The sequence below is a fragment of the Clytia hemisphaerica genome, unplaced genomic scaffold, assembly GCF_902728285.1.
Source record: "Clytia hemisphaerica strain Z4C2 unplaced genomic scaffold, Clytia hemisphaerica genome assembly, whole genome shotgun sequence".
Classification (NCBI taxonomy): Eukaryota; Metazoa; Cnidaria; class Hydrozoa; order Leptothecata; family Clytiidae; genus Clytia; species Clytia hemisphaerica.
The window spans coordinates 109731-122416 of NW_027103253.1; the positions used below are offsets into that span (position 1 = coordinate 109731).

The 12686-nt window shown below is 36.3% G+C and overlaps 2 protein-coding genes across 2 annotated transcripts in view; one reads left to right on the forward strand and one right to left on the reverse strand.

Moving 5' to 3' along the window:
* The window catches only part of LOC136798121 (dentin sialophosphoprotein-like), a 43279-nt gene that overhangs the window by 19757 nt on the left and 10836 nt on the right, over nt 1-12686 (reverse strand). The gene's annotated exons all lie outside the window — the stretch shown is intronic.
* Nucleotides 2582-9566, forward strand: LOC136798156 (activating transcription factor 7-interacting protein 1-like). Its single transcript, XM_067054741.1, has 5 exons — nt 2582-2729; nt 2991-3080; nt 6131-6310; nt 6693-6863; nt 8026-9566. The coding sequence occupies exons 1-5, from the start codon at nt 2718-2720 to the stop codon at nt 9403-9405; spliced, it is 1833 nt and encodes a 610-aa protein (XP_066910842.1). The 5' UTR covers nt 2582-2717; the 3' UTR covers nt 9406-9566.

Genomic DNA, 12686 nt, shown 5'->3' on the forward strand with positions numbered 1-12686 from the left:
CTTTCAACCGAAGAAAAAGTCAATAAATATCAAACATGAAAAATAAATCTGACTCGTTTACCTTTGTCGCAGGCTGGATTCTGTGACGGGAGGCTGGGAAGACGAGTCAGAGATACAAAGTAGTTTTGTTTTCTGAAGTAGATTAATACGAAACGATTTCTTCGGTAAAAATGTTAACCGTTATCTTCCCTTTTGAAACAAATACAATCATTAAACTTTAATATTATTTCATGAAGCTCATATCGCTATCCATAACACAATATTATCATAATTTGTAAATACTTTATTACATATTTTTCAATTAGGGCAACTACAAATAAAAAACATATACTATAGTTATTCACAATATACAACCTGCCGCCGAAAATTCACTTATTCCAGTTGACTAGGTTAAGGAAAACTTTGCATACATGTCGAAACGAATTAAAAATCTGAAGAATATCTGGTAAATTTGAAGGATTACTGGCATAAGCTTGGATCGCTGCCAACTATAGAAATCGTGCGACGGAAATTATACTTGATTGAGCGAAGTTTCCATAGCAACATCAAAAGATAATGAAGGGATTATCTTAGTGGGAGGAGAAGCAATCAAAAAAGCTCATTACTAAAATAACACCGTGTGGTAAATCGAGAGCAGCTTTCTCAAGAAGCAGCATCTAGCTACATTGTGTATCAAATCCAGTCATATTTTCAAATAAGCGGTCTTCCAGGACAGTTACATTACTTTTGGTAATTCGGCAAAGGAAAAACTTGAAATTTCAGCACATTACAAAACACGCATTGAAGCTTCATCCTCACTGGGAAGCCACTTTAGCCACCGAGACAGGGGTGTGAAATATCTGTCAGTTATGAACAACTTAAAAAACAACTTGAGTGGTAGTAAATAAATTTTAATTCAGTTTGTGAGACTAAATTTTGTGATTTTTGTATAAAAAAAAACAGAAAATAATCCCATCTGACCCTTTTTAAAAGGTAACATAATTTCTTTAACGTGAAATATTTATGTTAGACATTCTTTTTTAGGATGCTGGAAATTTTTTCTTCTTCACTTCCATAATGGGCGATATTTCTTTAATATTTATTGAAACTCAATTTCTGGAGGAAAATGGTGGTGGAAAAAAAAGCTGCGAAGAGTCCCTGGAAAAGAGCACTTTACACGCTTTTTTATAAGAATCTACTGAATAAGAATATTCACGATGAAACTGGCCAAAAAATGAAAAATATGCTAAGAATATCATCATCATAAAATTTGGCAACTGAACCTAAGAAGGCCATTTTTAGGACATTAGGGTATTTTTATCTTTTAATGGTCATCTATCCCTCGTTTATGCTCGATACGTGCGTGTATTTAATGACCCGCATCTACAGGTAGGTGAAAAGTAATGTAAAGGCCTCGCTATGCATTAATCGCATTCAAAACAACATTGCGATAAATCAATCAATCAATTCAACAAAATCATCCTTTCCTCCATCCAAAGAACCATGGGGGTTCTACCTCATGCATTGAGTACAACTAAAATACACAAAACCATAAACACACAGGAAACAACACAATACGTTTCACTGGTAGGGGGTAAACTTTTTCTCATATGATATTCGCTTTATGTGCGGCAAGTAGGTTTCTTTTCCCTGCAACTGCAAGATGCTTTGGTATCATGGGCAGTACTGCCAAAAGACTGATATATCAAAAGAATTTTTTAGGTATGCCTTTTATAGAACATCCTCTGATCAAAATAACACGCAACATCTCTCTACCAATTCTGACAAGAAAGATGGTTCCTTCAAGGAATCCAATCACCTTCATCACTTAACCAAGTTATCAGATATTTTAGATATAAATTGGTATCCAGTATTCTCAAGTTATCGGCAGTGTTTCATTTTACTGTACGAAATCAGCAGAAAAAATAGCAAAAGTTTTCATAGCCGAACATTTATTTTCTTGAAAGCCTTACCAGGTTTTATGGCTGAGGATTATTTTGAATATCTGACAGAGGCAATCAATAGACGAAGTCGCTAAGAAAGCCATGACGCGTGACCAAAAACAACATTTTGCTAGATCGAGCTCTAGAAGAAGCTGGAGAAGGGGATGGAAAACGTAGCAAGACCACACTCTACTTAGGCTGAGATTTATGTTATGTTTCTATTTCAAGGTTACATCTTTGTAGGATCACCAAAAAATTGAAGGTTGGAACTCAGTTTGAAAGAGAAAAGGCTACAGGGGCTTTGCAAAATCCAAGATAAATTGGAAAAACCATGGCTAAATAAAGGCCACCACTTCGGGAGCCTTGAAGAAACATAATTTCATAAAGGAATTAGTACGGTACCCAGCTATAGGGTTTTCATTGGCAAAAATAAAGATCACATTACAGATATATAAGGTACAACCAAAGTATTGTCTAACTATTGTTGGCTCATGCTGTTTGTATTGAACTTAAGACCTTCGTTCTTTATGGAAAGACAACATGAAATTAATTGGTTTGCCTTTTATGAAATTCCTACTCATGCTGATTTACTATTAAATATTGATGGTATAAAATTCTCTTAGATTCTCAAATTTTTATTTTGAAACACGAAACTACAGACAATAAATAGTCTGAAACAATAGCTTTGATATGTAGATATCTAACCAGCTAAAAGCTAGAGGGTCTTAAATTATAATCTAAACATTAGAGCTATACTGGCGGATAATGGTGGATGCATAAAATTCAAAATGGTAGATGTTAGTTACGGTAGGTTCTCTTTTAACCTATTTTAAAATGAGTAATAAAAAGTTTTAAATGAATTTTCTCTAGGTTTTTTTGTTCCTACGGCGTTCTATGATAAGGCCAATCAAATATCACCATACAAAAAAAAGACCTTTATGAAATTAAAGTCAAAATAATCACTAATATATAGCTCTGCGGGTTAATAAATTTGCTTTTGATGTTTTTTTTATTTTGATCATCATTAAAATATTTCTGGCCACGATAATTGAATCGATTCACTCGCAGGTTGGTTCGCTTGATTTGGGACTGTGGGACCACATGAAACAACCTGTGGAGACAACAACGAGGCACATTGTATTTGTAACAGTCGAACAGGTAATAAGATTTCTCAAAATTAATAAAGTTCTCTCGGGGAGCTTCTACCAAGACGCTTCTAATGAATTTGCAATTTATAAAGCTGATATTTAATTGGGGGAAAGAGATGGACATAGATTTGCCAAGGATACAATATAGTGATGTTGCCTGTTTCTATTTCTCCTAGAAGGTGAATTGTTCAAATACGATGTGATTTCATAAACTTTCGTGACTAAAATTAGCCTAATTTATCCAACATTCAGTGAGCTCTTTATATGAAAAATTCATCATGTCAGCTTCAGACTCCTTTCTGTTTCGTGTTCACAAATGTTAGAAAGATTCAAAGCTTTGTTTACACGAAGAGAACTGAAGAACAGTAGAGGGAGAAAACTTTCAGTTGGGTCAACGAATCACCCTACAAAGGGTCGCTCAGCTTGTCTGAGTCATACACAATTAGCTTTAGTTTCGTGTATGTATTTGGAAGGAATTTTGTTTGGATGTTCAAAAGCTTTTGTTGCAAAGAGAAAGGTACAGACTGCGCATACTGTGACATGAAAGAGAAGTGAGCTCACTACATTCCCGCTAAGAAAATAATCTTTAATCAAAAAGGAGAGTGCAGTTATTACTATTTTCATCTGAAAAGCATAGGGGGAACGTTGTCTGCAATTCCAAATAATCACGTAGAGTGTAAGGCCCAGCACTGTTCACAGTGCCCCACAAAAACTCTTTTAACAAACGGCCCATGATCTTTTAACAAACGGCCCATGATCTTTTGACAAACGGCCCGTGATTAGTCTATTGTCGAAGCACACGTCGCTTTTAGCACAGCTTGAAACTTTGTAATTAAATGTTTCTCTGAAGGCGGTTTTCTGATGGGCGTAGAGGAGTCAAATGGAATTGAGCTTTATGTCTTTATTAAATGTAAACTTGTAAAATCAGAAGATTTTCGGGCGTTTTCATTATCAATTCAGGGCAAGCGTTTTTAACAATAAATGACCACATACTAAACTTTTCTAGACTTTCCCTTCTACCAAATTTGAGTGATTGTAAATATTCTGAGTAAGATTCAATCAGTAATAACTTCAGGCTTTAAAGTTTTGAGACGTTCAATCATTTGCGCAACAAATTTAGGAAAAATAAGCGTATAGTCAAGATGACAATTCTAAAATTCTGGGGAGATAGGGGGGGGGGTAGACAAAATAGGTTTCGGATACGTGCGAGCCATGAGGAACCCTCTTTTACACCGTTGAAAGTCTCTCACAGGGGCACAAAGCCATAAGACAGCTAGCCAAACATTACGAAATTCGAAAAACAGGTTCATAAATTCTCTTGAAAATCTAGGCTGAAAATTGGGAAAAGAGGTTCTCGCAGGGCATTGCTTCGAACTCTGGCTCCGATATAACCGTCAAATTTTTGATCCAATCTAATCAAAAAGAAAAATTTTGATTGGACTGGTTCGACCAATCAATTTACTGACATTCGATTTTTTTCGACCAGCTTTTTGGCAAACGTTAAATAGGAAAGATTAAAGAAGACAAAGTTATACTTTGATTTTGTATAAGGTTGGAGCATGAAAACTTATCTTAGAGAATAAGTGAAAACCATAAATAGGCTTTAAAATGTAGTTTTGTTATTCCTTGGTAAGGAGGTTGGGTACTATTCCCCATGTGTGAATGAAAAGATGTTTAATTCACGATATCACGGACACCCCATGTAGCGGGTAATCGGGTTGCATTCGGACGATAGGAGTGCACTTCATTATTCATATGTTTTTTTACCGGCGTCAATCAAACGACTTTTTGGCGAATTGAAAAAAAATCCTGAATTTCGATATCAAAAATTAAAAAAAGGAAAACAAAAGAAGTCTAGAAGGGGATCCTGTGGTTATATTTGTAACTTTTCACTCTTCCATCTTTTGAGATCAGTGAGTGAATTACGATTCCCGCTTCTTGAAAGAAAAGGGTGGTTGTATCTTATTGTGAGAGAGAAATATTGCAAGGATCCCATGCTGTTTTATAAGACTATAACGCAAGGCAGGAACAAGGTTTTTGTTTTTATGTAACCTTCAAAGAATCCATAGGCGATCAAATGCAGCAATAGAGTGAGATACGCTTTCAGAAAAAAGCCAAAAGTATACCACTCTCTTTCTCTCTTTAATCGAACTTTATTTTCAAACATGACTTGACGAAACAGGGAGAAAGGGAAATGAGACTCAGTTGATCGCATAGTTTGATATGTCTGATAGAGCAATTCATCTATTCCTTTAAAAGTTTGTCGTAGTAATGAAAAGTAATTTTTCTAGGAAAAAAGATGAGCGCGGAAAGACGCAATAATCGCAGAAAAGACGGGTTGCCGAGCGCAGTAAAGAGGAGAGAATAGGCTTCACGGTTAGGTTAGATGAGCTTCTTTATAGTTTGTTATACATTTTTCGACAATTTGCATGAATAATTGAGGACTCCGTATGGTCTTGTTAACAGTCGTATCATTTGCATGCTGTTGAGTGTAGTTGTATGGAAACCTATTCACCATACAAACCCTAGGTGTCCTCCGTTCTAACTATTCATCTATTGTCTGAAAACCTCATTTCCAGGGTTCAAAACATTGTCAGTGGGAGTCAAGATCTGAACCAATAAAAATTGAATAGGCTCTTTTTTTTACTGTGTTTCTAAACTCTGTTTGGAAAAATTTATTTTCGCTTTTTTTGTTTTATATGTTTTGAAATTGTTTCATACTTTTAATTTTTCATTTTCTGGTTGATAGTTGTAGCGATTTCCTTTTCGTAAAAGAAAATTGTCAAAAAAATTTTCATTTGTTTTGAAAATTTCGTTATCTTAGACATGATTGTCTTTGAAAAATAAGGTTCTTGGAAATGAAGTTTCACATGCGACTTTTTTGAAATTTCTCTTTCGATTTAAATTGTTGGCAAGGTCAAAGAGGAAAAAAGATTACATTTAGATGTATCAGGATTGTCTATAAGTTGTGTTGAGTGTAAGACACCAGGGAAAAAAACTAAGTAACACGACATGACAAAAAGTCGTCTATTCATAACACTTCATCTTGTTATCTTTCAGATAAAATGTTACAGTAAAGAAATATACAAAAATATCAACATGCTATCTGAGAGCAACATTCAACCCATACCACTACAGTATGAACCTCTGGCACAACAAACAAAAGAAGAAATGACGGAGACGGAAAGAGACGCCAAAGCACCTGACGAAGGGAGCCAATCACCACGAAGCAATACCAAGGTAACTTTTCCATTTTTTATTATCATTGTCTCAGTGGGAATACTGAACCGAAGTCATACGAGGATTCAAGAACCTTTGGTGTGTGCACTTTAGAGTGGCTACAGCTCCAAAAACTGTCCACTCACAACTCGGACCTCTGTAACTCGAATGTCTCGCAATTTGAAAGTTTTCTCGTCCCTTTAATTAAAAATGCCTCATAAACCTTCATAACTCAAAATGTCCATAGCTCTAACAAATATGCGTTCCCACTGAGGGTAGTTCGAGTATTGGAGACTCCATTTCATATAACATTGAATAATAGAAGTCTTATGTTCGAAATTCACTTGAAATATTCCCAATACATAATCTAAAGATTCTCACAAAAATTCGATTGTGATTTCAGTATCCAGAATTTGAGCACCGTACAGCAAATGGAAGATTGGAAAGTTGTGATGAAGATGAGAGCCTTGAAGATGACAGATTGGAACGAATCGAACTGGAAAATTATTCCCTCCGAAAACGCTGCAAAAGATTGGAAAATATCGTCTCCCAACTCTTGGAGAAAGGAAAAGAGGTACCTCAAATTTAAAGGTTGTTTTTACAAAAATGAAATTCTGGAGGGACTTTAACTCTATAGTTTGGATGGGGGATGTATTTCTTACATATCAAAAGTGATTGTGAGGGTGTTTCAATCATCCAAGAAAATGGAAATCAGAAGAAGGCGCAAGAAGAAAAACAAACTTAGTGCAGAAGTCGAAAATGTCATTGGTTGCTAAGCAACGTCTGAAACAACAAAAAGGGGAGTGATTCTCCAGATAACTCCACGTCACTTTGTGATAACAATAATGATTGAAAAGAGCCTGGAAATAAATTGGTCAAATTAAGAGAAACATCCTGGTGTGTTTATTATGACATTCTTATGTGGTGCGCACCTTGAGTCAACCCAGTTGCTCCACAAAACTCATTCAATCTCACAGTTATCCTCCTTAAAATGACTTGTACGTTTTTATTAATCATGGACGAAACCTCAGACAGAGCAACCGCTGTCAAACAACGTTTCGCTACAAACAATATTCATTTTGAAATTTCCAAAAACTCCCTTCAGGGTGATTATTGTCCCATTTTCTAATTTCTATCTCTACAAAAATAAAAGTTCTTTTGAAACCCTTTCAATACACAGTTTAACTGTTGGACGAGGAGATTTCCAATAAGAAAACACTATTTGGATAAATTGAACGAAAATGAAGGATAGAAGACATGTTCCGTGCTACGAATTGATTAAAACGAAATTTTCAAAACTTCTCTCTCTCTTTTATTCCAAATAGAAAACGGTGTGTTGGATGCAGGGGAACGCTACCCGCTGTTTTCGTAGCGAGAACTCAGTTCTCATTCCTGGCACGATAAAAAACCCGACTTTTTAGAAGAATCTATTTTAATCAAAAAATACTGAGGCACGATCGCGCATAAAAGAGACCGTTTCTTTTATTTCAAAGTGTCCAGGAAGGGAATGGGGCTGAGTAATCCATTAATTATTAAAACATTTTGAATCGGGTAGGTCAGTACATTCTCAGAGCCTTTTGTTGCTAAATTTAATTTGCCAAAGTTTCAAAAAGTACAACAAAATAAAGAAATGCATAATTGCTTGACAAAGTCTATCCATGAACGAAAGAAGATATATTTTCCTATTCCTTTGGGCTCTTATTCTATTAATCAACGCATTTTCTTTTCTTTCATAGGAGGATAATGACGTCATTTTGTCAGAAATGATTAGCTTGGCAAAAGAAACACATCTAGAAAGTCTGCAAAGAAAACTTGCAACTGGACTGGCCTCTGATCGAACTTCATCCCCTTCATCTTCACAGGCTACGTCTGCGCCAAGTCAACTCAAGATCTACGAACGGCGGATGGGATCTAAAGAGATGTCGAAAATAAAACCGTTATTTGTTTCAGTATCGAATTTCTCCGTGGAAAGCTTAGCAACCAGTTCCAAAAAACCTGCACCTTGTTCACCAGCACACAGAGAACAACCAAACACATTCAATCATATACACATCCCTTTCAATCTCAAGAAAGAAGAACTTTCACCACGCACTCCACCAAATGACGACGCAGCCAAAGGCGAAACCGTGAAACCTAAAAAAGAGGGCGGTGGGGCGGACTCGGCAGAAGAGATGGAACAGCGTAACGAAGTCTTCCGTTCAACTTATTACAACATGCAACTAAAAACGTCTTCACGTAACAACGGCACAACGTCTCTGATCGATCGACGCCGTAGCTCTTCACCGACATACCACTATCCTGACACTTACTCACGGTATAAGAGTCTTCCCGCCTCTCCTCATTCACCGCCCACGCCCACCTTTTTCCCCTCCTCGTCAAACACGTATTACAAACGTTTCTATTCACAACAACATCATCATTTAAAGGGCAAACACAACACTAAAAACGGCCATTCACCTCATGGCTTACGTTCGCCTAAACTTCACGATATTCATCACCCAAAGACCTCCCAAAACTCCTTGCTAGCCCCTCCACCACCTCCACTACCACAGACCTCATACAAATCTACTTACTCGCCCACTATGGAAATACCGCATCACCGTTTACCTTCCACAAGCCGTAGACATAAACCTTACTCCGCACCAATGCTACGACGCAGCATTCCTCAACTTTCATCAAACTCACACGAACTCTCCAAATACAATAGTGATTTCTACACCAAACTACCGCCCAAGTTGCACATAGTCGAAAGTCAAAACGAAAACGGGGTCACACTAACTTGGAATGCAACTTCAAATTGCGATAGTTCTTTGGTTAAATCGTACCAACTTTTCGCTAGAGAATTATTCGGCCACAAGGTCGGCACAATGAAGCGAATCGGCATCGTGGACGCACTGCCCTTGCCAATGTCTTGCAATATAGATAAACTAAAATATCACATCAAATACAAATTTGCTGTCTGCGCTATTGATATTTACGGACGATACGGGAAAATGAGTAATTTCACCGGTAAATTTGAACTCAAACCGAAAGGCGGTCACCATATGAAAGGGATGTCATACGCTGCGGAACCATTGGAAAGCTATGATGAGCCGCATCTGGAAATCACCATGTAGATTCTGAAACCATTCCAATGTTTTGACAAAATGTTACTATTTGCTTACAGCCAGGATTTTTCAAATAGGTTCCAACAATTCATCGTTTTAGTGTCTTACTGATTCAAGCAATAATTATTCTAGTACTTCTGTGAAAGATAATCGATAAATAGAAGATTTGATATTTATGAAAAAGTTAAATTCTTTACTCTAATGTCTAAAACTTACTGCTGGAAATGTTGAGCCCTTCTGTTTTTGACACGTGACTTGTTTTTTGTGTTGTCAGTTGAACTTGTACATAGATTTTTGTTTCTTTAGTTTTATTTTATTTTTAATTTCACCCGCAAAACGAAAAATTTCATGCCCTAAATTATTTGATAAATATTTTTTAAACAATTCAGAGAAAATTGCTTTTGTAGAGTTTAGTAGAAGATGAACACAAATAAAAAATCAATTCAAAAATAACCAGAATGTCATATACCCTACCGCTTCCGTCAAAGTTTTCCATACTAATACTACCCAGTCAAATCAGTCAAAAACTTTTCGAAACGACCAGACAAACGAGATCTGAAGATCTCGAAGATCAAATGGGATGGATTTTATAAGATACTTTAATAATTGATCACTTAAAGTAATAAAAATGACGCGTTCTTTAGAAAAAGTAAAAAAAAAACATTTATTACTGGTTAACGACCAACGAAATCAAATAAGAGCTTGTAAAAACTCCATCTCGTCCCCCTTTCTTACACAAATCTGAGATTCAATTTGAATCCATTTTTAAGAGAGAAATTCAACTAAATTAATGCGTACCACCAGAGGATATAATGCCTTGTCGTTGAACCATATTGGCAGTTGTTCAGGAGGGGGGGGGGTTATTCCGCAAATATTTCTTTCCAGCGAAAGTTTCTCTCCCTAAAGGTTGCACATCCCTGTCTCAATATAATCTGGTTAACCTTCAAAAGTGTACCTCTCAGGATAAAAATACTTCTTCTGAGATCGTATCCAAGAATATGTTTTGTGGAAACCAAAGCTTACTACAATCGCACTAAAATATTTGGCACAAAAGGGGAATTCCCTCAAAACTTTAAAACCGCAAGCGATCTTTTTTTAAGTGCTTTGAAGTACAGTTCGGAAATAGAGTTTTTAACACGTGACTTAAGACTTACGAGCTTAGGATCTCAGGATCTAAAAGCTCAAAGATTTTCCTATAAGGCTGTAAATATAACCTGGAAGCCACTTAACCCCTTCCATATCGAAAAATCCAATGAAGCAAAGTGGAAGTACTGAAACTGCAATTCTCATCCGACCTTTAAATTCAGAAAAACGTTAAAATACCCAAAATTGCCAATATATTTTGGCGCCGATTATATGCACAGCGTTCTAGAAAACTCAATTTTAGTAGGGAACGAACTCAAAATTCATGATATTCATGATGTAATCTTTCATACGGAAGCACACAAAATAATCCGGAACTAGTGGCAAATATCATGAATACGTAATCTGAAAACCGCCATATTTTAGAGCTACCGTGAAAGATTCGAAATTTATACTCGAATCTTGAAATTAAACTGTACGGTCTAAGGCACTGTCCTAAAGACAAAGGACCATGAAAGGACAAATTAGGACAAAAACTATTTAAACACAAAAAAATACATTTCGTGAATCGCACAAGGAAAGGAATGCCCGAGGGGCTTGGCAAAGGAAAAGCTGCAATTTCGTAAAGAGGACGGAGCTTATTAGAGGGCAGAGGTTATTGAGGACAGCGCTCATTTTAAATTGCTGATATTAGGTGCGGTGCTCTTCAGGAATGGTGTTTCATCTTTTTTTTTGTTTCATTATTGTTTCTTTCCCAAAATATGATGACGGCGACAGGGAGAAGTCAAACACAACAATTAAAACACTATACAGTACATTGAATATTTTTGCACCTCCACATGATACACTGGAAAATAAGCATGTGGGGAACCGTCCTATTCCTTATAAAGTAGGAAGTCCTCCTTTTTTTTCAATTAGGAATACACATTGCTGACAGGAATCTGCTGGCTATGTGCACGCTAGAGCAACAAAGAGAGCATAGTGTTTGAACCGTTGCTTATAAACCTTAAGTTTTTTACTTTACCGAATTCGAAAGTTGTTTGGCGAAAATACCGAAATTCCGTCCAACCATAATAGCAAGCTTATGTTTTAAGATTCCAATACGTAATGTTGAGCTTACCCTAAAATACAAGGGAAGAGAAATTGTGGCACTTTAAAAGATAGTAAAGCCGTATTGACTAAAACGGGATAGGAAGGAGTTGCCATCATTATCACAACAACCTGGACAACGATGTCTGATAAAACTCAATTTTGTATGTGGTTAAGGAATCCCATATGGAAGTACGAGTAATGGTTTTCCAGAGTGGTTGATTGATTTCATATTTCAAGGTTCAAGAACTAAGGTTACAATAAAACAGCAAAAGAAACAGAGGGAAAAAGATTGAACCACTAAACCACGAAAAAGATTTCTAGGGGGGGGCAACAGATTGAACGCCAGAAAACCACTACCCTAGAATTTAAATTTTAGTACTCAGTGTCAATCACCTTTCAGACAAAAAGTAAAGATTTGGGTCAGTTGTTTGGGAAAAGTATCTATAAAAAAATATCTTCATTATATATGCAGAGGAACAAACAAATCGAAGTGTCACAAGTTGAAGAGTTCAAACATTCGACTTGTTTTAAGTCAAAAAAATTTTAAGCATTTCTAAGGAACATCAAATTTTAAGCCCAAAATGCAAGAGAAATAGCCGCAAGCTCATTCAGTTTTAAAAAGGATAGGCTTAAGGCTTAAGATTAACGGCGCATGATCGACTGCGGATATAATCTATTATTTTATTCGAGAGGGATAGTGTTCAAAAGATGGCGATAGATATCATTTTCCATCCGGCATTTGTTTGAAAGCCAAATATTTTGGTGGAATTTAACGATTTTCGCTTCGAGTTTCATACGTATAAAACAGCAAAAATCTCATTTTTTATTTTCTATCTTAAACTTTTTCGTGTATTTTACCGAGTATTTACAATAGGCCGTTCTTTGGCAGACAATACACCTTTGGTTACTTTAAGTTTTTAAGGACAATGTGGGATGGGCCAATTACTTACTGAAGGCATCGAAGAAAACAAGAAACACGAAATTGATTTCCTGACACAGGAACACTTTAGAAATGTCTAAAATTTAATCAAGGGATGTTCCCGAACATTGAGTCTCCTAACCATGAATAAAATAGGCACTATGGCCATCAAACCACAGTGTTTTTCATTCTCAAT

Excerpts from the sequence above, each read along its gene's own strand:
- LOC136798156 (XM_067054741.1), top strand. Across the intron at positions 3,081-6,130 it reads TATTTGTAACAGTCGAACAG|ATAAAATGTTACAGTAAAGA; the intron begins GTAATAAGATTT and ends GTTATCTTTCAG. Across the intron at positions 6,864-8,025 it reads TCTTGGAGAAAGGAAAAGAG|GAGGATAATGACGTCATTTT; the intron begins GTACCTCAAATT and ends TTTCTTTCATAG.